The 25,544-nt window shown below is 38.1% G+C and overlaps 2 protein-coding genes across 5 annotated transcripts in view; one reads left to right on the top strand and one right to left on the bottom strand.

Annotated features, from left to right (window-relative positions):
• The window catches only part of LOC132817519 (nuclear envelope integral membrane protein 2-like), a 35,714-nt gene extending 20,720 nt beyond the window's left edge, over positions 1 to 14,994 (top strand). For both annotated transcript variants that reach the window (XM_060828004.1, XM_060828005.1), the window contains 4 exons: positions 526 to 628; positions 1,577 to 1,802; positions 8,882 to 9,052; positions 13,236 to 14,994. In XM_060828004.1, coding sequence (XP_060683987.1) covers positions 526 to 628; positions 1,577 to 1,802; positions 8,882 to 9,052; positions 13,236 to 13,428 — 693 coding nt within the window. In that variant the 3' untranslated portion in view covers positions 13,429 to 14,994. The remainder of the gene's footprint in view (positions 1 to 525; positions 629 to 1,576; positions 1,803 to 8,881; positions 9,053 to 13,235) is intronic.
• An 874-nt stretch (positions 14,995 to 15,868) lies between these two features.
• Positions 15,869 to 25,544, bottom strand: part of mfsd6b (major facilitator superfamily domain containing 6b) — a 51,675-nt gene continuing 41,999 nt past the window's right edge. For all 3 annotated transcript variants that reach the window (XM_060827375.1, XM_060827374.1, XM_060827373.1), the window contains exons 3-7: positions 23,809 to 23,906; positions 23,019 to 23,180; positions 21,310 to 21,408; positions 18,786 to 19,066; positions 15,869 to 18,135 (exon numbers count right to left, since the gene is read on the bottom strand). In XM_060827375.1, the coding sequence (XP_060683358.1) occupies positions 17,848 to 18,135; positions 18,786 to 19,066; positions 21,310 to 21,408; positions 23,019 to 23,180; positions 23,809 to 23,906 (928 nt within the window). In that variant the 3' untranslated portion in view covers positions 15,869 to 17,847. The remainder of the gene's footprint in view (positions 18,136 to 18,785; positions 19,067 to 21,309; positions 21,409 to 23,018; positions 23,181 to 23,808; positions 23,907 to 25,544) is intronic.

Here is a 25,544-nt window from a genome sequence, read left to right as displayed (position 1 = left end):
ATGTACTTAATACATAACAGACATTAAATGTACACTCAAAGTACAGAACAACCTTAGTTATCCAAATGTCAATTATCCGAACAAGATTTCAAAGTCCCATAAGAACGTTATCCGAACAATTGATTATCAGAACAAAGTACTCCCCGCCTGTCTCATTAGGACAATCAAGGTTGTTCTGTAATCTGTAGTTCAGAATTGGATTGCAGTAACTCTGTTTTATGCAGCTTTAATATACATAAGTTTCTCCTGTTGTTTTCTATTTGTACCATATGTTTGTTTTTAATTTAAAATATTTACTAGTTTATTATTTTTCTTATAGGGATCTTGTAGTTAAGTTTTCTGGGACTCTGAGGAATGGTATTAAGCTTAAAGTGTATTGTTTAATTTTTCCAGAAATTGATTTGTTCTTTGTTATATATTGATAGTGGAGGGGAATGTATGTGATGGAAAAATACATAAATGGACCTAATGTTAATTCAGTTATTCTTTTCCATTTAATACTATTTATACAATTTTGTTTTATAGAGAAGAACTTTCTTGTTGCTGATGATTGCAAGTTTTCCAACCTCAGCGTTTCTGATTTATTCATGTGTTATAAATCAATCTCAATACAGGAAATATTTATATGGTAAGTAGAGTGATAATATTATTGGTTAATTAGTAAGACAGAATTTGAGTATTACTGAAAAAGCACTTTGTCAAACGTTTTGTTTTGCATTCGTCAGGGCAATTTTCGAGAACATCAATAAAGGGGAAAACCAGCAATTATACTATGAGAGTGCTGGTTGATTGGTAAGGTGGACTCTGGTAGAGATGTTGCCATGAGAATGCAGCAGTTAATGGTGATTGACAGGTAACTGCCAGGCTTTGTTTAGCTTTCAAACCTGGCAGGATGAGTCTGGTCAGGGCTTTGCCTTGAAATTTGAACCAGCAGGTGGCTACTGCCAATGATATTGTTTAAAAACAAGTGCAGCAAGTGTACATATTCTTTCTGTTCATGATAAACAAATCCCTGTGCATTAATGTATGCAACTTCCAGTGCTGGCAGCAGCATCCCATTAGTGGTGAACACCACTCATGTTGCTTCTGCATAGTAGCAGTGTGAAGCAGGTAGCTTCACCTGTAAGTTTTGCATTTATACTTAAAAGAAAGTTGATAATGAAATATGTTGCATTACTTAGTTCTGTAGAAATTAATAATTGCTGGTTTAAAAAACAGCATAGGGACCTGTCTTGCAAGACAAAGGGCTGTATTCTGTCTTTGTGCCTTTTTTGAATTTAAAGTAGGCCAATATTTATTTGGTTGAAATCTTGTCATGAAGAACGTACCAGTCAGTATCCTTTTCTTATGCAGAATAAATTATTGCTAACTTTGAAATTTGATATTCTCTCTCTGTCTTGATGACTGCAAGATGAAAATCATCAATAATATGCCATTTTTTTCAGCAAGATCTTCTAATAATTCCTTTGTTATGCTAACTTCTTAATGGGACTGTGTCAGTTAATCAGTCTAAAATTGATCAGATGGTCATCTAGTTCTAATCTTTTTTCTGTTTCTTCTACCTTGCCCTTAACAGGTTATCTTTTTGTGGTTAGTTGTCTTAGTTATGTTATTTTCAAAAGGCGTAAGCCGTTGTCAGATGAACATAGTATAACTCTGCTCACCTGGACCCTACAGTTGGTTGCATCGGTATTGATATACTGTGGTGTTACATGCAGTCAGTGTGCTTATACTGTCATTGTAATTCTCTTGTGTGGAAGCAACCTTCACCACCCAATTAATTTGATCCGCTACATTTACAGGTTAGTGTTTATTTTAATGTCTTGCTTTCAGTTGTTTGATATGATGCATGTGAAAATGTGTAAATAAATTCATTCAATGGGTAGAAGTGTCAACTGATTTCTACTGAGTATTGTAGTTTGAACATACATGCAGGAATAATTATATTTGTGTTAATTCTATGTATTGGTTGAATTCAAGAGATGCTTTCATGTAATTCACTTAATGTAAAATAAATAATTATTCCTTTTTTATGATGCATTTCCATCTGTATTGCCTGGAGGCATTGACACACTCAATAATGAATGATCTCACAGGTGTGGGTTCCATTCAGTATCTTGTGTAAGTGTGCACCTCACACTGTGTGTTAACTTGCAATTTGATCAAGCCTAAGGCTATCCTCACTAAGGATTGTTTGTCAGTTACTTTTGTTGCAATACTCTTTGTTCATATATTCATACAAACATCAAATGCATCTGTCAATAAAATGAACTTCATGGGATTTTTAACGCATGCACAAAGCTTCATAAAGTCACAGTTGAGTACATATAGATAAGTCTTCCAGTAGATGGTGCTCTGATACAAGTAAAACTGAAGTGAACAAAGTAAAACTAGTATCAATAAAACAATATTTTATTGCAAATAACCAGCTCTGAGGCATCCAAAAAAAATCATGAAGCACAATCTGCTTATTGAGATTTAAATTGATATTATCGTTACGGATTGGCATGTTGAAAAAAGGGAGTGTACCTATGACTCATGCAGTATAAACTGGATGTAATAGGCACTGCAGGCAGGCGCATTATATGCTTTCTGTGTTGAATTAGCTTTTTCATTTATTTGCCGTAATTATTTGACTTTATTGCTGTTTCAAACCCACCCACTAGGTCTACATTTCCGCCCATTGTCCTGCTACATTAAGAAAGTTTATTAATTGACACATTCTCCAGCTAATTGGATTAAATGTGTACGTTTTCAGCCCATTCCCCCTCCCCCCAGCAGGGATATTTGCCCCTCCCTGATTTGAAACAGAAAAAAGGTGTTCATTCCAAATTTCTGTCGAAGTTCTATACCGCATAGCCATGCAGCAATTTAAAAACTTATCATGCACTGAAATAAACAAGTTACTCTCAGCTCTGTGAAAGGTCAAACCACCAACCCCACCCTCAGCCCAAAGACCATTTGCAGGGAACATTGGTTCCATCACGATAGCAAATTCAAATGTTTTGTCAGGAAACGTTAAAAACAAAGCTCAGAACAAAAAATAAATTTGCTTTTCTCATATAGATGGCATATTTGCTGAAACCCAAGTTGTAAATATGCTGGTGATTTTACCGTTTTTCCTCATCTCACCAATACAGTCCATTTGTTTGACCCCCCTTGTGACCAATTGTATATTATAACTACAGTTATAACTATTTTTTACTCTTACGACCAAGAAGTGATTCTGTGATCTGAAGACAAATGGGGAAAATGGAAAAATTGATAGTTTTCCTGTCTCAATGTGCAAAACAACATTGTTGAAAAGTGTTTAACACAGAAATGAGGCTGGGAGTAGTCCTTGGTATCAGGCATAAGTGCCCAGTTGGGAAGATGGCATTGTTGCCAGTGTGCTGATCTGGTTGAACTTCCTACCTGTATACTTTTCAATACAATATATGAACACACAAATGCTGGAAATATTCAGCGGGTCAGGCAACATCTGTGGAGAGAGGTGCAGTTAGTTTCTCAGGTTGCTTAAAATTCTAACAACACAACTGAGATCTTCTTGGAAGAGAGCAGAGGATGCTGCAAAGTATTTTGGGAAAGGTCAAGTGTTAATCAGGAAGATTAAAGATCACTGAAAGGAGGGCACTGATCATCAAGTGAGGTTATGGATGAGATTGGGCAAGACCAAGGTCATTGGACGTGGGTGAGTGGAAGTGGGCTTGGTAGTCCTGGATCTTAATGACTGTCGAAGAACCCATTCACCCATAAGGCACAAGGTTTTTTTTTAGTTTCAAGATCAGATCATCATGAGAGGGTGCTTCTTTTCTGGGGTCATGGCCTCTGTTGCAGTTTTGAGTGTGCTGTACCATTGCTCCTGAAGCCTTGGTTGGAGAAGCAATAGTAAAGAGGACGGATAGGGCCAGCTAACTTAAACAGTGGGACCAGATTCTGACTATGGTCAGAAGAGAGCAGGCAAGGGACCAGTCTTGCACAGATTAGTGGCATTTCCCAGAGTCTGCTCCTGCCTTAAATGTCTGAAGATGTCAGAAAGGAAGAATCAGTGATTGCTGAGAATATCTACAGAGACAGTAGCTAGCATGTGTGTATGTCAATTTTTATTTAGTCTTACATGGGATATGAGATCTTCTGATTCAGTATGTGGATGTACCTACTAGAGAAGGTGCAAAACTTGACTATCTCTTGGGAAATAAGCCAGGGCAGGTGACTGAGGCGTCATTGGGGGAGCACTTTAGGGCCAGTGACCATAATTCCATTTGATTTAAAATAGTGATGGAAAAGGATAGACCAGATCTAAAAGTTGGAGTTCTAAATTGGCGAAAGGCCAATTTTGCAGGTATTAGGCAAGAACTTTCAAAAGCTGATTGGGGGAAGATGTTCGCAAGTAAAGGGACAGCTGGAAAATGGGAAGCCTTCAGAAATGACATATCCAGAGAAAGTATATTCCTGTTAGGGTGAAAGGAAAGGCTGGTAGGTATAGGGAATGCTGGATGACTAAAGAAATTGAGGGTTTGGTTAAGAAAAAAAAGGAAGCATATGTCAGGTATAGACAGGATAGATCGCGTGAATCCTTAGAAAAGTATAAAGGCAGTAGGAGTATACTTAAGAGGGAAATCAGAAGGGCAAAAAGAGGATATGAGATAGCTTTGACAAATAGAGTTAAGGAGAATCCAAAGGTTTTTTACAAATACATTAAGGACAAAAGGATAACTAGGGGGAGAATAGGGCACCTCAAAGATCAGCAAAACGGCCTTTGTGTGGAGCCGCAGAAAATGGGGGAGGTACTAAACGAGTATTTTACATTAGTATTTACTGCAGAAAAAGACATGGACGATATAGAATGTAGGGAAATAGATGGGGACATCTTGAAAAATGTCCATATCACAGATGAGGAAGTGCTGGATGTCTTGAAATGCATAAAGGTGGATAAATCCCCAGGGAATCCTGAGGGACAGGATATATGTGTATTTGGAAAGGCAAAGACAGATTATGGGTAGTCAACATGGCTTTGTGAGTGGGAAATCATGTCTCACAAACTTGAGTTTTTTGAAGAAGTAACAAAGAGGATTGGTGAGGGCAGAGCCGTAGGTGTGATCTACATGGACTTCAGTTAGGTGGTCGACAGGGTTCCCCATGGGAGACTGGTTAGCAAGGTTAGATCTCACTACAGGGAAAACTAGCCATTTGGATACAGAACTGGCTCGAAGGTAGAAGCGGTGGTGGAGGGTTGTTTTTCAGACTGGAGGCCAGTGACCAGTGGAGTGCCACAAGGATCGGTGCTGAGTCCTCTACTTTTCGTCATTTACATAAATGATTTGGATGCAAGTATAAAAGGTATAGTTAGTAAATTTGCAGATGACACCAAAATTGGAGGTGTCGTGGACAGGGAAGAAGGCTATCTCGGATTACAACAGGATCTTGATCAGATGGGCCAATGGGCTGAGAAGTGGCAGATGGAGTTTAATTCAGATAAATGCGAGGTGCTGCATTTTGGGAAAGCAAATCTTAACAGAACTTATGCACTTAATGATAAGATCCAAGAGAGTGTTTTTAACAAAGACACCTTGGAGTGCAGGTTCATAGCTCCTTGAAAGTGGAGTTGTAGATATGTAGGATAGTGAAGAAGACGTTTGGTATGCTTTCCTTTATTGGTCAGAGTATTGAGTACAGGAGTTGGGAGGTCACGTTGCGGCTGTACAGGTCATTGGTTAGGCCACTGTTGGAATATTGCATGCAATTCTGGTCTCTTTCCTAACGGAAAGATGTTGTGAAACTTGAAAGGGTTCAGAAAAGATTTACAAGGATGTTGCCAGGGTTGAAGAATTTGAGCTATGGGGAGAAGTTGAACAGGCTGGGCTGTTTTCCCTGGAGCTTCGGAGGTTGAGGGGTGACCTTATAGAGGTTTACAAAATTATGAGGGGCATGGATAGGGTAAATAGGCAAAGTCTTTTCCCTGGGGTCGGGTAGTCCAGAACTAGAGGGCTTAGGTTTAAGGTGAGAGGGGAAAAATATAAAGAGACCTAAGGGTCAACTTTTTCATGCAGAGGGTGGTACGTGTATGGAATGAGCTGCCAGAGGAAGTGGTGGAGGCTGGTACAATGCAACATTTAAAAGGGTGAGTATAGAGGGATATGGACCGGGTGCTGGCAGGTGGGACTAGATTGGGTAGGGATATCTGGCATGGACGTGTTGGACCAAAGAGTCTATTTCCATGCTGTACATCTCTATATCTCTATTTGTTGCCCAATTGCCCGTGATCTGAGTTGCTTCCAGGCCATAACAGTTCAGTGTCAACCATTTGCCTTGACATTTGAAGTTATATGTAGGCCAGAGCAGGTGAGAATGGCAGACATCCTTCCTGAAAGGACATCAGTGAACTAGATGGGTTCTTACAGCAAGCAACAATGGTTTCATTTTTTGCCATTGCTGAGACTAGCTTTCATTCCAGATTTACTAATTTAATTTTAAAACTTCCCAGTTGCCATGGTGGAATTCGAACCTAAGATCTCACAAGATAAGCCTGGCTTTTGCTAACATAATTGAGCTAATCCCAATATGCCACCACTTCCCCCAGGAAGACTTGAAGTCCTTTGGAATAGGGGTGGGCTGGAGAAGAGTGTTCAGTATCAATGGCTTTAAAAATCACTACAACCTTAAACTTCTCCATCAATTTCTCTTTCCAAGGCTCCAGTGTGAAATTCATAGACAGCCACACATCACTGCAACAAAGCTGTGAGAAATGTCCTCGTTAAGGGCTAGAGAGTTTGTAAAATTCAGAATGGATACAGAAAGCCAGGCCCAAAGGCATGTGCTGGGGAAGTTGTATTAGACAAATTAATGGGGCTAAAGGCAGATAAGTTTCCTGGCTCTCGGAGCTTGTATCCTAGGATCCTAAAAGAAGTCGCTACACAAATAGTGGATGCATTGGTTTTAATTTTCCAAAAATCGTTGGATTCTGCAGAAGCACCAGAGAGAGGGTTAGAAAACTGCTAATGTGACACTCTTATTCTAAAAGGGAGGGAGGCAAAAGTGGGTAACTATAGGCAGATTTGCCTAACATCTATTCTTGGAAAAGTATTGGAATCAGTTTATAAGGAAATAATAAAATATTTGGAAAATCAATCTAATCAAGTTAAAGTCAACATGCCTTCTAGAAAGGGACTAATGTGTCTGCCTAAAGCACAGCAGGTTAGGCAGCAACCAAGGAACAGGAAATTCGATGTTTCGGGCCAGAGCCCTTCATCAGGAAGGGCTCTGGCCCGAAACGTCGAATTTCCTGTTCCTTGGATGCTGCCTAACCCGCTGTGCTTTAACCAGCAACACATTTTCAGCTCTGATCTCCAGTATCTGCAGACCTCACTTTCTCCTAATGTGTCTGCCTAATCTATTACAGATTTTTGAGGAAGTTTCAACCAGAATGGATAGAGGGGAACTAGTAGATGAGTTATATTTGGACTTCCAGAAGGTGTTTGATAAGGTATTTCACAAAAGGTTAAGTCATAATATAGGACTCCATGATGTTGGAGGTAGTGTACTGTTATGGATAGAGAATTGGCTTATAAACAGGAAACTGAACGTGGATGTAAAGAAACCTCTTTTCCAGGTTGGTGACCCATGACCACTGGGTGCCATAAGGATCAGTGTTGGGACCACAACTGTTTACAGTATATATTAATGACTTGGAGGAAGGGAATGTAGTGCAGCCAAATTTTCAGATGACAGAAAAATAAGTAGACTGTGAGAGGGATGCACATTTGTTTACAGAGAGATATTGATAGGTTAAATTAGTGGGCAAAAAAAATTGGCAAATGGGATGTAATGTGGGAAAATGTGAACTTGTTCTTCCTTCCTGAATAAATAAAAGAACAGTATTACTGCAGAAAAATTGCAGAACGCTGCAACATAAAAAGGGATTGGGGGCACTGTGCATAAAACAAAGAAAGCTAGCACAAAAATACAGCAATTAATCAGGCTAATGGAATGTTAACCCTTATTTCAGGGGATTGGAATAAAAGAATAGAGAATTCTTACTGCAACTGTACAAGGTGCTGGTGGACAATGAGCAGCTTAAGTCCACTTATTTAAGGGAAGATATAATTTCATTGGAGGCAATTCAGAGTTGGCTCTCTAGGATGATCCCTGGTATGGAGGGATTGTCTTATAAGTAAAGGTTAAACAAATTGGGATTCTGCTCACCGGAGTTTAGAAGAACGAGAGCTGATCTCATTGAAACATACAGGACCCTAAGGGGCTTGAAGAGTAATTGCTGAGATCATGTTTCCCCTCATGGGAGAGTAGGATCAGAGGGCATGTCTCAGAATAAAGGGGTGCCAATTTAAAACTGAAATGAGGAAGAATTTCTTCTGTCACAATTGAGAGGAAAGTGGGCATGAGGAATGTCGAATCAGCCATGATCCTATTAGCTGACAGAGTAAGCTTGAGGGCTGTTTGGACTAATCCTGTTCCTTTTTTTTATTTGTGTTTTGTGGGCATTGTGAGCTTCCCATATATATTGTGATCCAAGCTTCAACCTTTATACATTGTAAAGGGTTGCAATTTATTGAGGTGAATTTTTTGTTTGAACACAGGAGACATAAGCTCCAGATGTGGATTTCTCTCTCTAATGGAGGTGTCCATAGTGCATAAGTTATTCAGCACTCCCAGGAGCCTACCCCCACTCCCCTTCCACTGTCATGGACCCTCAAAACATTTCAATAAAGTAGTCCAGACCCTAACTCTGTTAGTTGTTTTAAGCAGGTGTGATGCGGATTAACTTGCATCTTTCATGTTGCACTATGTAGCACAACAGAAGGGTTGCTAACCATGTTTAGTTGCAGCAGAAAGACAGCTTCTCAATTGTTCTTTGTAATTGCAGAAAAATGAAACAATTATTTAAAAAACAAGAAGTTCGCTTCCTCACTGAGGAAGAGTACAAGGAACAAAGTGAAGTGGCAACTATAAAGGCTCTTGAGGAACTCCGTAGACACTGCAAGAATCAGGATTTTCCGACATGGGAAGTCATATCTAAAGTCAGTTCTCCAAAAAGGTAAGTGGTATCATATCATTGTCCCTCTAAAAGAAGTTATTTGTCTTAATCATGGATTTTTATGTACAGCCAGGTGGGCATTCACTCGCACATAAGAAATACGAGCAGAAGTAGGGCATTCCTCCCTTTAAGCCTGCCTTCCCAACTGTTTTTGTATTGTCAACAATGTGACCCCTTCCAAATCATTAATGTTGGAGCACTGTATTAGTTACGTCTTTCCAACCTGAAAAAGACCAGCTAATTCTGACATTGTCATCTATGTGTTAAACAATGCTCAATGTGTTAAACCTTATCAAATGTCTTCTGGAAATCCAAACAGACTGTATCTACTAGTTTCCTTTGTCAACTCTGCTTATTATTTCCTCAAAGGACTCTAGACAACTGTCCATCAGTGATAAAATGCCTATTGACCTTTGCTTCCTGCCACTGAACTAATTTTTGATCTAATTTGCAATTTTCTCTGTATCCCATCAGTTTGTAATGTTGGGCCTTCTCAAAAACCTTGATAAAGCCCATGCACAATGCATCATGTCGCAGTTTTCAGCCCAATCTGCTGAATCATCTTTCAGCTGAGTAAAATTGGCCATTTTCCAATTTAGAACTTGTATTCAGTCAATCTTTTATTCCTTCCGATAACGACACTATCTAATTGAATTGTGATCACCACCAGTTTGAAAAAAGACCTTTCCCACTGAAACCACTTCCACCTATCTCCATCATTCCCTAAAAGTCTCGAACTGGCCGTTTTCTTGTTGAACTTGTTAAATTCAAACTACATTAGTTCTGTTGTTGCACTTTAAGAATTCTGTATTTCTGTACTTTTACACTGAATTACCAATTCAAGTTAAGGTATTTGAAGTTCCCTGCTATGACTGCACTTTTATCTGTATGCTTCTCAGCAATCTGTTGACATGTTTGCTCTTTTAAACTCACGTGTTTTTTTTAGAATCTACTGTCCAATGCCTAAGTGTGAATACCCTTCTTATTTTGCAGTTCAACTCATTTGGCTTCATTGGATGCTCCTTAGAGTCATAGAGGTGTACAGCATGGAAACAGACCCTTCGGTCCAACCCGTCCATGCCGACCAGATATCCCAACCCAATCTAGTCCCACCTTCCAGCACCTGGCCCATATCCCTCAAAACCCTTCCTATTCTTATACCCATCCAAATGCCTCTTAAATGTTGCAATTAAGCATATTATCCCTCAAGATTTTTAAAATCAATAACTTGACCTTATCTTTAATATTTTCTTTGGACCTATCAGAAGATCTTGTAACCAGGAATGTTCAGCTGCCATTCCTTCAGCCACATTTTAGACATTCATGGCATTGTTATCTAACTTCCAACCATCATATTTGTGTTCTTACCTCATCTGCCTCATTCATTGGGTTCTGCAGTGCACCATTGCACCATATACACCACTAAATGTCCTTTGATGTCTATTTCCAGCCTTTGGCTCCTTGATCATACATGTTCGGTTAATTTTCAGCTCACTGTTTCCCAGTTCTGTTTCTCTTTTTTTCTGAAACCATGTTCAGGTTCCCACCCCTCTGCCAAGCTAGTCTAAATCCTCACAAACAAATTGATCCCAGCCTTGTTAAGATGCTGCAAGAGTGGCTGTACAGATCCCACCTCTCCCAAAATTGGTCTGAATGCCTTGTACTTTCTGTCTAGCGATGCATTCAGCTAGACTTTCTTCCTACTTCTGTACTGAATTGAGTGTGAAGTTGGAAGTTACACAGATTATTATATTTGTTGTATCTATTGAGGACAGAGTTGAGCCTAATTGTAATGCCCCATGCCTTTCATTGGGCTGTCAGCTTTAATTGAGAGTCGCATACATGGAACATGGCTGAGTCACAGAAGGGTGTGTGGTGCGATTGAAATAGTCAACACTGCTGTCTCTCAGCGCCAGGAACCTGGATTCAGTTCTACCCTTGGGTGGCTGTGTGAAATTTGCACATTCTCCCGGTACCTACACTGGTTTCCTCCGTGTACTCTGGTTTCCTCTCACTATCCAAAGCTGTGCAGGTTAGATGAATTGGCCGTGCTAAAATACCCATGGTGTCTAGGGATGCATAAGTTAGGTGGATTAGCCATGGGAAATGCGGGGTTACAGGGATAGGGTGGGAGGGGGGGATATGGCGCGTCTGGATGGGATGTTCATCGGAAGGGTTGGTGTAGACTCAATGGGCCAAGTGGCCTGTTTCCACACTGTAGGGATTCTATGGGAATTGAACTCATCATGGCATCATATAGCAAAAGGGGGGACAAAATTAGCAAGATCAAAAATAATGTGGTATTCATGGGAGCGAGTGCCTTTGTGTCTTTTTTACTTTTGGATGTTTATTAAATTGAAATCCTGTCTGCTCAATCAAATGTTAAAAATCCCATATGTAAACAGAAATTGCTGTAGAAACTCAACAGGTCTGGTAGCACCAGAGAGAGACAGGCAGACAGACAGAGTTAACATTTTGAGGCCTGTGATCATTTGTCAGACATGCTGAATCCCTCAAGCGTTTTTTGTTTTTATTTCAGTTTGCCAGCATCCACAGTTGTTTGTTTTATTTTGGTGTTAAAAATCCCACAGTATTTTATTCAACGGAAACATTGCATTCTCCTATTTAGCATTTATTCCTCAATCAAAATGCAAAACCTGGCCAGTCATGTAACTGCAAATAATATTGCCACATTTATTTGGAAAACAATGTCCACGTTTCAAAACTAATTGTTGATCTGTGAAGTACTTTGGATTTACATTGACAAAAGGGTGAATTATCATACTTATTCATTATTTATTTTAATTTTGGTTCTGAGACAAAGATTATAAACTTAGAAATGTAATTTTCCGCAACTGGTTCTTCTAGTCCAGTAAGCATTACTCTTCAGATTACTTATTGTTAATTCTGCTGTATCAATAGTAATATTTGCAAAGTATTAACAAGCAGATGTTTGCTAAGGTATGCATGTTTACTCTGCCTTCCCCAACTCACTGACATCAGAGTCATTATGTCATAAATTTGAACGCAAGTCACAGTACATTCTACTACAGATCCATTTATTGGAAACTTATGAAGACAATTATCTGGCATGCCTTGCTATTTCTGGGTGAATAGAACATGTTTCCTATGACAAACATTTTAAAAATGCAAAACTATTTTGTGGATGATTCCAAAATTGGTACTAACAGCTACTAATATATAGCGTGCACAATACTGCATACCGTTTTTGTTCATGTAATTTCAAACTACCTTTTTCTTGCCTCCCACTTGCAAAATCAACAGTTTGGAGATTCCAATTCTGTCAAAAGTTCACCAGAGCAATCACTGTATAATTTATCAGGGATGTGGAAGAACAGGCTGGCAGTTACCTTTGCTAACTTTTCTTCAAAAAAAAAGTATAATTTACTGTTTCACTATATAGTAAATGCGAAGTTGAAATTCAGTTGTCTGATTCAAAAGTGGAGCAATCTGCTGTTACATCTGATCAATGAAGTTTGCGTCACATATAGACAGGGTGATTAAGAAGGCATTTAGCACACTCTCTGTCATTGTTCAGACCCTTGATTATAGAAGTTGGGGCATCATATTGAAGCTGTACAGGACATTGGTGAGGACTCTTCTGGAGTGAGTTCTTGTCCTGTTCCAGAAAGGATATTATTAAATTGGAGAGGGTTCAGAAAGATTTACCAAGATATTACCAGGAGTGGAGGCTTTGAGTTATAAGGAGAATCTAGATAGGATAGGACTTTTTTTCACTGGAGTGTAGGAGGTTGAGGGGTGACCTTAACGAGATTTATAAAATCACAAAGGGAATAAATAAGGTGAATGACAGGTGTTTTTTTTCCCTTGGGTGTGGGATTTCAAGACTAAGGGCCTTATTTTTAAGGTGAGAGGAGAAAGCATTAAAGACTGAGGGGCAATTTGTTTTACAGAGAGAATAGTTCATGTGTGGAAAGAATGTCTAGAGGAAGTGGTGGATGTGGATGCAGTTACAACATCTAAAAGACGTTTAGATAAGTACATGGATAGGAAGTATTTACAAAGATTTGGGTCAAGTGCAGGCAGGTGGGATTAGTTCAGTTTGGGATTGCGGTTGGCATGGACTGGTTAGACAGAGTATCTGTTTCTGTTCTGTATGACTCTATGCACATCCCTGTTCAGCTTTTCATTTAATTTGCAGACTTGCAGAATTCATCCTAGGATCTTATCATGTCACACCAGAGGAAATGCAGAACCATGAGCAACACTACGGAATTGGTGGTTCATTTTTGGAAGACCAACTCTTTGTCAAGGAAGAAAATAATCATCCAGTCTCAGAGAATAGGGAAATGGCAGCTGCAAATGGAAATGAAGCTGCTGTGATAACGAATTAATCTTGCTTCATTCACATTTAATTAATAACTTGAACTGTTGTTATGACTAGAAATTGACCAATATCAAAAGATTGATAGCTTGAAATTTGAGAGTACTATCATCACTGATTGATCACTTCGACAATTGAATGCGCAGACACTAAGAAACTTGTGAGTTGTGCTGATTAGTGCATACATAGAGCACATTATATTTATACTTCTTACAGGAAGGTTTACACGAAATGGGTATAGTTCGGTTTGAGGAATCTTTGACTACACCAACCAGTAGATCCTATCATTATTGAAAGGCTTTCAGTTGAAGCCGAGACAATGGGGCCCATCTATACCACAAACACCAAGAAGACATTATTTGAACTGGATGGCTCCGGCAGAATCTCCAGTGATTATGGTTTTTCTACAGTGACTATTGGGTTCTTTCCTCTTAATGAGAATTTCTGTCTTTGAAAATGGAAGACAAGGACATTTAGGCACCTCAGGGTCTTATTACTGACAGTCAGTCAGTTAATTGTAGGGTTTCATTGATGGTTTGGTTATAATCAGTACTTCAAACCATCTTGTCCTTAGTTTTTATAACAATCAGCTAGCTTGACTTGATAAATAAAGAAAACAGGTTGTGTGGAACTGATCTGCAAACTGGAGGTTAGGTTCATTGTGATATATGTTGTGTTCCCCTTAAATCATTGTAATATAAATATTGTTTCCTTGTCCAGGAATGGAAGTAGAGGCCATTAGATCAATATAAGATAATTATTGTATTCAAACAACAATATTAATCGTGCAACCGGCTTCGCTATTCACATTTTAATGAAACGGATTTCTGTTGAGCTGTACCATGTAATTTTGTTTAATTTTACATCCAACTCAGGTTTAAACAAAGGGCTGTTTTGTCTGAAGTTTATATGAAAATTGATTTGAGATGGGATTTGTTCTAAGTCACAATGATCTTGTAGCCATTTTATTCAGAGCAAAGTAACAAATCATATTGAATGACCTGTGAAAATTAAATTAGGATTATATTCTGTAAATGTACTTACTTCTGTGTCGGCCAGCAGAATTTGCTTTCCAAGTTTTATTCGTTGCCAGTGGACAAGCACTTTGCCTCATGATGACTGGAAGCCTGTAGTGGAGAATCGTGGATACAAAGCCATTTTGTAATAATGCAGATTTAAGCATGTTTAATTTTGTTTTGGTGTGAGACACAGAATAACAAAAAAAAATTAGAATTTTTTTTTCAATAAGGAATTCTTCATTCAAAAGAATGAAGATGTATGGAGAAAAAAGACTGGAATTTCAAGTATTCTTGAGACAATAATGCTGAAAATATCTACTTAACTCAATTATGAAGTTGTCTCTGAAACTACCGTCAGTTTGGCATAGGTTTTTTCTGCTGATAATTTGCCCAAACTTTCCTCTTTGGGAAGTTCAGCAGCTTTCACTTCAGAATTTTCATCCTGTAAAATAATAGCTTAAGATCCTGTTCCTGAATATTTTATACAAATATTAATTTTTAAATGACGTAATTCTTTTTGTGAGAGTTTATTTTTCTGGAAAATATTTTTTCTTATTGTTGAGCTCATTCAAACATATTTTAAGTTTAAATGTTCATCTACAAGTATCTGTCTTTCCTACAGTTTTTGTTAGAAGTGATATCTAAGTTAGAATTTAACTCTCAGTTGATAGTTTATTTATAAGTAAATAGGACTATGTTTCATCTGGCAAGTAAACTGAACAGAAAGCATTTTGTGCAGTACTCTTCATTAGTGTCTGACTTTGACAAATGTGGAGGAATGATTATTTGGGTTTAATCTATGCGAAGGTGTTGAGAATGATATTTGTTTAGAAGGAAAAAAAATTAATGATAAATCTGGCCCTCAAGGTTAATATCCTCTGGATTCCATGTATAAATTTATTATTGCTCTTCATTAAAATATTACATATTGATGAATATTGTTCTAAGATGTATCTCATGGTAAATGAAATGGTAGTTTTTGTTCGTCCAAACTAGCTAAACTGTCAGAGAGCACAAGAATGGCCACTCTTCTAAAAGAAGTTTGAGGTAAGAGCTCCCTCCTATGGAGGCACTCAAAATAGACACCTGTACTATTATTACAGCATTTTCCAATTATTTCAATAGTCTGGACAACTCGAGGGTTTTATTAATGCAGTCTTAGTACTTTCATTTTGAGTTAATACCAATCTTCTTGTGTGTCTTGGTTTAATTGTTTATAGCAGGATGAATCCAGTCTAAAATAATTGCATGATTGGACTAGGTTTTCACTTTTCATCAAGACTCTGGTGCTTTAACAGTCGAACATATGTTAGAGAAGTTTGTTTTCTAATTTTTTACATATGTATTATTTTATTAAACATTGCAATTTAAATAGCTTTGTAAAATGTGATCACAAAGTTGGTTTCGTATAGCATTTTATTAATAAAACAATGAATTTAATATATAAGCAGTTCTTTGAGCACTGGGATAATCAATGTATAATTCAACAACATAATTTATCTTGCCACATTGTTTAAAGACAATCTAAAAATTTCACCAGTCAAGAGCCCACAACAAAATCGATATATCTTATACATAGTGCTATTTGTAATACATTGAAGGCACTAACAATTGTACAGACAACACAATGAAGCACCCTACTTCGAGCAAAAATAGGTCAATCCTCAATATTGAAAATTAGTAATGACAATTTGCTATGCTTTTAGGTCTTTAATACCTAGGAGCAATTCAGAAGGGACCTGAATAAAATAGTAAAGTTTAAAAATAAACCTTATTTCTTTTTAAATGCCTGTGGCTTTCCCACAACTCTCTCAAATCGCACGCTGAAACATTCACTGGATCTCTTCTTGCCAATTGACAGAAAAAGAATAAGAGAAGCTGCAGTTCCCTTGTAGTCCATTGCCCCCCCCCCTCTCCTTTTTTTTCAATTTTGACCTGAATTCAGGATTCCTACCCCTGCCAAAACCATACTGTTTGTTTGGCCTTGATTTGTTGCTCAATTTAATAGTGGGCCTCTAATCTTTCATTTTTAAAACAAGGTGTAATTGTGTATTTCATTCTTGGATGAGTCATTTATTTCAAAGTAGAAACCTTCAAGAGAGCTCCTGCATTTCAAATTCTGTATTTCATTTACTCAGGCTGACTCAGCAATGTAACACTGTGAATAGCTGTCTTTTTAACTGATTCAAGAGTTTTGTATCCATAGATACATCTGAATTGGGTTTTTGCAGATTTACACAAAATAACGTGATCTTCAGTTGAGTTTTACTGTAAAGGTGTACATCAAGACGTTTGGTGACCAATTTAAAGTTGAAATTTAAGCAAATATTTGGAAGCATGGATTTGTGTGAGAATAGATAACCTGTAAACATTTTACAACCAGTTTTTTTTTCTTTTTCCTTGTCGAAACATAAGTGAGTCAGAAGTGCTAGATAACTTGTTAATTGCTCTATTTTGAGTTCTGGGGTGAGAATAGGAGTTGAGGTTTCATAGTTTAAAATCAGCCAGCTTGCTAAAATAAATTAAATTAAAAATATTCTACATTTCATGTACTCTACTGATAAAGTTAAAAAATAGAAATATCTCCATTAAAATACAGTGCAAGCTTTAATTGCCTGTGCAATGTTCATAGAGGAATTTGGAGCTGAAACTTAGATATACTAAATTACAAATTTTAAACGAAAACTAGGCTAGTTCTTGAATCCTGGTATAAATAGTGGCTACATGTCGAATTTAAAAAACTATTAACTCAAAGGTGAGCTTTATTATTCAGTTATTTCCTCCTTCGAAGCATCTATCCTACCAAAACATCATAGTGTAAGAAGATGGCTTCCTGCATGGAGACCGCTGGTGATTTCTTACTCAAAAGATGCTGCAAGCCAATTTTAACACACTCACTGTGACAGATGTCAGTAGTTATTTGACATGATAATCCTAATTCAACATAACAATTCATATAGATTCTAGAAATTCAGATCCTGAACTGACTACATTGCAATAAAATCACTTACACTCCGGCATTTGACTTTTTCTTAGTTGCAGTGTAATGCATTGTAACTTTACCTCTGTTTGATAGTTTAACCCCAATTGTTCAGCAATTTAGCTATATTTTTAATGCATGGTTTTAAGAATTCATGTGAATGTTTTGGGTGAAGAATGTTATGTCCTTCATACAGGCACTTAAATTCTGCAATAGATGCTCTAAATTCACTGAAATGTGCTGTAGAACCTTATAATTTCTGAAATTTACACTATTAGCTGTCAGTGTCTTACTGATAATCTGGGAATATTGTGGAGCTATTCTTCAGTAACTTTCCTGTGTTTGTTTTTAAAAAAACATTCATCACGGAAGATTATGAATTCATTTCTCTCAACGCTTTCAAGTGCTTTGTAATCTTTAAATTTGATCATCACGAGACATCTTTTTGACTTGGTTGGATAGTGCTTGTTTGCTGAGGCAATTCTGGATCAATGTTCTGGTTCTCATTTCCTGGCAGTGGCATTAAATTCCTAGGCAAATCTGACTGGTGTAATCCATTCTCAGTGCCTTGTGTGGAGCTGATGCTGATCTCATCAGGTTCAGAGGCAGTTACTGGGACTGCTACCTTTTCTTCCTTCTTGGAAGTGGGTGATGGTTTAAGATTTGGAGGGCTCCCAACTGGCCAAGTGTCTGCAGCTATTGGACAATCATTTTCCTCCTAAAGTGAACATAAAAATGAATTCAAAGTATAACTGATGATTGCTAGATCCAGATAAATTATGAGGCTTTAGCTGGAAGGATTACTTCCAAAATTAAAATTACTAGTTATTATCACTTTAAAAATACTGGAATCAGAGTAAGTGGAGCTGAGGGACAACAGTTTTCAGAGCCCAACACTAAGAAGTGTTAAGGGAGAGATCACAGTATGCAAGTCTTGAGAACACTAGAGGACACTCACAGGTTAAATTGAAGGGTAGAAGTCAACAGGAGTTAGCAAGATAGTCAGCCTGAGAACAATGCAGAAACCTCATGGTAAAATGTGATAGACAAATGAAATCAACAGGAATCAGCTTGTGAGCGAGCCCAAGAATACTGCCAGAGTTCCATAGTTAAAAGCAGCAGGATAAAAGTCAGAGGAGGTACAGAGGATGTAGCTTATGATGGCTTTGGCATTATATTTGAGGACAGGCACAATTAAAGTATTACTTACTACTACTAAATCTCAAAATGTTTTCTGACTAAAACTTTTAGTTTTGCAGAATATTTATTCATTTTTAATACAACTCTGCTTCGTACAACAGTAAACCAAAAATTGTAACATTAAAGTATAGGCAGGGTGAGATCAGAAATATGAAATTGTCAATTAACCTGTAGCACTTGATGCTCAATAGTTGCATTGGTCTTCGCTAATTTCACCATCTCCATAACCTGATAAAAAGCGAATGCAATAGTGACCCATGGTGATGAGCTGATGGCCCAGGCGGGTTTTGTAACATCTTCTTGTTCCTCTTGATATTTTGTCTTTTTTAGAGGACGCTTGGTTTCAAGATGGGGCATCATACTATCGGAGTGGTGTTGGATGAGATCAATGGTTGCTATGGGAACGGGACTAGATGGAACTGGAATCCGTTCTGCAAGCATCTTCTTTTCTAAATAGTCAAAATGAGACAAAATAAAAACGCTCCATTTGAACTTCCATTCAATAAATTACAAGATGCTACAGAAACTTAAATTTTCCACTTTTAAGCAACATAGTACTGGAGTAAGTACAATTAATGGAAAGGTTCAGGGTGTGTTGTTGAACGAAGAGACCTTGGAGTGCAGGTTCATAGTTCCTTGAATGTAGAATTGCAGGTAGAGAGGATAGTGAAGAAGGCATTAGGTATGCTTTCCTTTATTGGTCAGAGTATTGAGTATAGGAATTTGGAGGTCATGTTGCAGCTGTACAGGATATTAGTTAGACCACTTTTGGAATATTGTGTGCAATTCAGGTCTCCCTCCTATCAGAATTTGAAAGGGTGGAGAAAGAATTTACAAGGATGTTGCCAAAGTTTGAACTATAGGAAGAGGCTGAATAGGCTGGTGTTGTTTTCCCTGGAACGTCAGAGGCTGAGGGCTGATCTTAAACAGGTTTATAAAATCATGAGGGGCATGGATAGGGTAAACAAATAAAGTCTTTTCCCTAGAATGGGTGAGTCCAGAACTAGATGGCATAGATTTAAGGTGAGGCGGGAAAGTGGTGCGATGCATGTATGGAATGAGCTGCCAGAGAAAGTGGTGGAGGCAGGTATAATTACAACATTTAAAAGGCATCTGGATGGCTATATGAATAGGAAGGATTTAGAGGGATATGGTAAATGGGACTAGATTAAGATTTCTGGTTGGCAGTGACTAGATGGGCCGAAAGGTCTGTTTCCATGCTGTACATCTCTATGACTCTAAGTACATCAACTGTGAAGCACAATCATTCAATTTAAAACATTTATTACTTTAATTATTTTAATAAAACAAGATAAAACAATAACAGAACAAATTGAGAATTTGGGAGGAATTTTGTTAACATCGAGAATGATTAGAGCAGGTCCAAATTATGGGAAGATTTTATATGATTGCGAGGGAGAAGGAAGTGGAAGAACACATGGGCAGAGGGGTAAGAATTAATTCAAGTGGGAGAAGCATAAATAAATATTCAAGTTAGTTAAACATAAAGATTGGACCAAAGAGTCTGTCGTTTGCTATAGATTCTACATAATTTGCAATAGTTGAACTCTGCTTAAAAATCCTTACGCCTTGTCATATATTCAGGTTGACTGCTCTGGTTAAGTGGATGACCTTTTAAAACTAAGAATGAACCTGCTGGGTGATGTGCAGAAGAACACACTGTTAGTCGTTTGCAACCTAGCACACATTCAGCAGTAGGTTAACCACAGTTACACTTCTGCAAATATCATTGGCTAACTGTTGCCTTAATGAAAACAGAAAATGCTAGAAATAGCAAAAGCAGCAGCCATGAAGAGAGAAATAGTAAATGTTTCAGGTTGGTGTTAACTCTGCTTCTCTCCACCACAGATGTTCCCCAAACTGCTGCTGAACATTTCAATCATTTCTGTTTTTATTTCAAACTTACAGTATTTTGCTTTTCCCACAATAAGTTCACTGTAATGCTTCCCTTCAAATCTTTGACTTCTAAGTAATGTAAATGTACTACCGAACATGAAATAGACCTTCATACTATTGGACAGCATTTTTCATAGTTGGATGCTGTATGATCCAGCTATAGTTGATCTTGATACATTCTTCTTTTTCAGGACACCTGTCAGAATTTCCTGAAAAATTCCTTCCATTACACACCATAACACCTCAGTTCAGTGAAGTTCTCCAGAGTGCGAATATGAGTCCCTTTAAGACCATCTTCTGGACTCAAACATTTACTCGTTAAGGTGATTCATGCCAGTGAAGTTACTTATTTTATTCTAAATTTTTTTACAACTCATTTGTACATCTGCCTTACAAGGATGGTTTGGCTCAATGTATCTTTACAGGTATTGGCACTTCCATTCGAAGGGACTATTGTCTTGGCCTGAGATAGTAAAATGGATTATACTCCACTGCACACATGCTACAAGTTTGGAGCTTAGGAATTTGCAGGTCATTTCTTCTACCTCTACAAGGTGGAGGATTGGGAAGGATAGAAAAAGTGAGTAAACTATTTCCTGTAGCAACTGTCACCTGGCTGTTGCCAGAGGTCAAGAGAGAAGCCACTTATTCCACGGTTTTACTGTGGAAGGGAATTAAAGACTGTATATGCTTTGAACATATTATTAAGTAGCATTTCAATTAAATGCTAATCAGGATTGTCACGCTTCCTGTAACACACAATGTTAATAAATACCTTCATCTTCATCAGGCACTGCTAGCCATTGGATCAAGGCAAAAAGTAGGAGAATTACGAGAGAGGCCATACCAATTCCACGGAATGTTTCGGGAGCACCTGAAATCCACATCAAATGATATTGCTGTAGTTATATACAAATTACTGATGAATGTCTTTCATTTGTATTAGCAACTTGTGAGGTTATGAAAGGCTGCCCCAGCTAAAGACAATATCATTCTCCCTTGACATTTGTGTACATGCATGTTCCTGTTGGGGTTGTCTCATGACCTGAAATACACTATCTGAAATGGTAGTGGAAGCAGAGTTAATGTAACTTTCAAAAAGGAATCAGAGGTACACTAGACAACAAAAGAAATACAGGGCTATAGGGGAACAAAAAATGGAAGTCGATCTAAATGATAGGAATAATTAGTCCCTCAATACTGTTCTGCTTTTCAAAGAAATCATGGCTAAACTGTAACCAAACTTCACAAACCTGCCTTTGTTCTATATCACTTAATGCCTGTAGCTAATAGAATTTTCCATTTGATAACTCTGGTATGGGTAAGTAGCTTTCTATCCCAGTGTCTACATTGCTAATGAGTACTGAGTGGCTGAGGCCCCAGTTTGATTCCTTGCTGGATGGCATTGGTCACATCCTGTCAGTGAAGGTACCTATTCTCTACCCTCACACTCTGTCTCCTGCCAGCCAGCCAAATTCCCATCAAAGGAATTGTGTTTGATTCTACAAGCATCTGTTTTAGTTAGGGGTATCTTATAAAGGACTTTATCAAATATCTTCTGGGAGACTAAGTGAATTTCTATCTCCCTGAGCAATACTTTAATTACCTTTTCAAAACATTCAAATCAGATTCAAAATGAACGACCTACTCTTTGAAAATCTACCAATGAGCCACCACAATGTGATGGAACAAATAATTCTCTGAAACAATCTTCCCCAGTCCAGTGGGAATCATCACACCTTAAAAACTAATCAGACTGATATTTACCCATTGAGCACCAATTGGATACGTACAATGCCTGAGACTTTGCTTGTGCGTCTGTTCATTAATCAGTTCATTTACCCAGTGATCTTGACCACTTTTACTTCCCTTTTTAAAAAAGTAGATTCTGGTCCAGCAGTACGGAATATTCATAGTTTAGCAGCCTCATACTGGCTTTTAATCTCTCTGATCAGCTGAATAACTGTTAATGTGGTCCACTAATGTAGTCATGAAGAGGAACTGAAAAGGTGCATTCCTTTAACCACTGAAACATTAATAATCTACACAAATTGTTCTGCTAGCAATTTTTTTCTACAACATCCACATTTACATTCTCCAAAAGGCAAACCAACTTCATTTAGAAAACAGAAGAGAATTCTGAAAGATCAGGACAGACAGTTTAGCAGCACTTAATGGTCATACACTGCAATGAAGCATAATGTAAATAAAAAACTTTTTTTTCCAAGGTGACTCGATTGTCGTAAACACATTGAATACTATATTTATTAACTGTTCTATTTATGAATGTAACATTTTTATTAAAATAAATGACATGCCTACCTCTAAATTAGCTGAAGCACATCAAATGCTTCAACACAGCTTGAAGCAAGATAATGAGGATAAAAAGCTGCTGCTGATACATAAATAATAAGCTACTTACACCCAATTACTGATATACCAAGTCAGGAGATAGGGGAAAAAATTAATCACATCAGTACTTACCAAAGGCATTTACCATTACTCCCCCTACCATAGCACCACAGCCTCGGCCCAAACCCAGATGAAGCCCTTGTAAAATTCCTTGGGTAGAAGTCCTTAATGCAGGAGGTACAGCTGCACTGAGACAGGAGATGCATGCAGCCCATACAGATGCATGGGTAACACCTACATAAGAGAAAAATCTTATCAACATTTAATATATTTACATAATGACATACATAGTTTTAATGATCAGACATGGATTGCTTTACACAGTTGAAAGAAAATGCACGCTTTTATAAGGCAACAAGAAAACCAAAACAGAGGAAAAAAAGGTGTTTGGTTTTAACTGAATGAACTGCATCTCTCTTTTTTATGATGCGTGCAACTTGTATCCTTGACAAGATACAGCAGAGAAGGCAGCCCGCCACTTGTGCCTTTGGCAGCTCTTTGAAAGAACTACTTAGATAGCCTTAAGCTCCATAGCCACATACTATTTTCCCTTTGAAGCACTTTGTGGACATTATCACTTAATCTACTTCTGCCACCCTTTCTGGCAGTGAATTTAAGATCATAACAATGTGATGTGTCAACATCAGATAATCAGTCCATAACAGAAAAGAAAGGAGGATTTCTTCCCCACCAGAAGTGAAAATGATGGTTCAATTTACGTAATTCTGCTCATCTAATGGGTAGCAGGCAGAGGAACCATTTTACTTGATAGCTTTAGTACTGATATTTCAGGGAAAAACATAATAAATATTTTCTTTTTGCCATATGTTAAGGTTTCGAAAAGTTCTTACGTCGGCCTTACCTTGCAACACCTCCATGGGGAGCACATACCATGCATTTTCCAAATAGGATATATACAAAAAACGAGCTGTGTTACAGGCCAAGCCAATGTACAATACCCTGGGACACAAACAGAAGCATAGTTAAAGCAATAACCCCTATGGAAATAATCCAAGTATGTTAATCCCAGTTTCAGTGAAATCTAAAACACGAATGAGAGAGATGTAATGTGTCTTTGAGACCTGTGTTTTCCCTTCATGTATCTATCCTCTGAAAGCTGGTGGTGACAAGGTAAACAACAGCTACTAGCAGACAGATTTTGTCCACCAAACTGAGTCTGGTCACAAGTGGATTGATCTTTTCGCTGGCCTGTCCATATACCAATGGCATGATAAATAATTGATGCAAGAGAAAGTGTCTCATGTAGTAATAGACTACACAAAGGGATCACGTGCAGTAGTGGTATAAGCATTGCTTTTAGGTTTATTTCAAGCATCTAGTGTAAATTACTTTGGCCAATCCAATTTCAGTTACTAGTTGAAATAGGCCTAAAGCACAATACTGTCTGCAAACATGGCACAAATTGGAAATGCCAATCACAGAGAATACAAGGTAGTAGGTGTGGGAAAAGAGCTGTTACACTAGTACAGTAGAGATATGCTACTGATGTTGGAGCTCAGTGGAGGAAACTTTCTTCAGGATACAGCTGTACTTGATGGCTGACACTGAGCACTCCACTCCCCAGTATTAACATTCTTGATGAGTTGAGAACTATGGAGCAGAATGGGACATGGCTTAAAATGGACAGGATAAAATCAGCTGCCATTAAATGCAACAGCTGATACTGAATTCTACTGACTCGAATAGAATGAATATCAGGTGCTGTGTGTATCTATGAAAACTGTGTTAAGTCAGATGCAATAGAGGAATTTTGACGTAGAAAAATGGGCAGTTTTGTGTTACATGGGAGAGTTAAAGTCTAAAAAATAAATTTCCCAATGCAAATCTATCTTCAACCCATTAATCTGTCTGTCTTTATTTGAGGCTAACGCCCAAACGGGGGCCCAAACCACCCCAAAGAAAATTTTAAGTATGATAATGAAGCTGCTAACCTTTTTGTCATTTATATAGTTGATAATAATTGCAGTTTGCTCTGTTTTCCAACCCTTGGCCGAAAGCTTCCTCTGGCAAGCATGAGGTGATGGAAGTCAGGAGATAAATACCTTTTCACCTATCTCCTGGAAGAAAATGCTTACTTGAGGCATCTTCAAAAGCAGCCACCAAACCAATGCTCTCTGTAGCCTTCACCCACAGGTCTATTGTCCTGACAGATAGCATTTGACCTCTCTCCACCATAGGTTTCCAACATATAACACCCACCCCACCGCCGCCCCCCACGCCAACCCACACCTCCATGTAGACTTCTGATTCTTCTCCAAAGCAATTAATGATCCGCACGACTCCTAAAGGAAATGTGATCTTTGTCTGACACTTGCAATGCCTCAATCACACAGCCTCTGGCTTTACCACCTTCAGCACCTCCAGAATCAAGAGCCCACATGTTGAATGCCTCCTCCCCCACAATCAAACATCACTCACCCTGACTGAGGTCCCAGATAAAATCCTCCAATCTGACAGTGTCCCCCTTCCTCCAATGGAGTCTCCCCTCTTGGGCCCTTCCTTCAACTAGTAACTCATTTTCCTCAGGTAACTAGTAATTAGTGGCCTGAGGAAAACACTCCTGCTTCTCTTGGACAA

The sequence above is a fragment of the Hemiscyllium ocellatum genome, chromosome 7 (assembly GCF_020745735.1).
Source record: "Hemiscyllium ocellatum isolate sHemOce1 chromosome 7, sHemOce1.pat.X.cur, whole genome shotgun sequence".
NCBI lineage: Eukaryota > Metazoa > Chordata > Chondrichthyes > Orectolobiformes > Hemiscylliidae > Hemiscyllium > Hemiscyllium ocellatum.
This window is presented reverse-complemented; position numbering and strand designations above follow the sequence as displayed.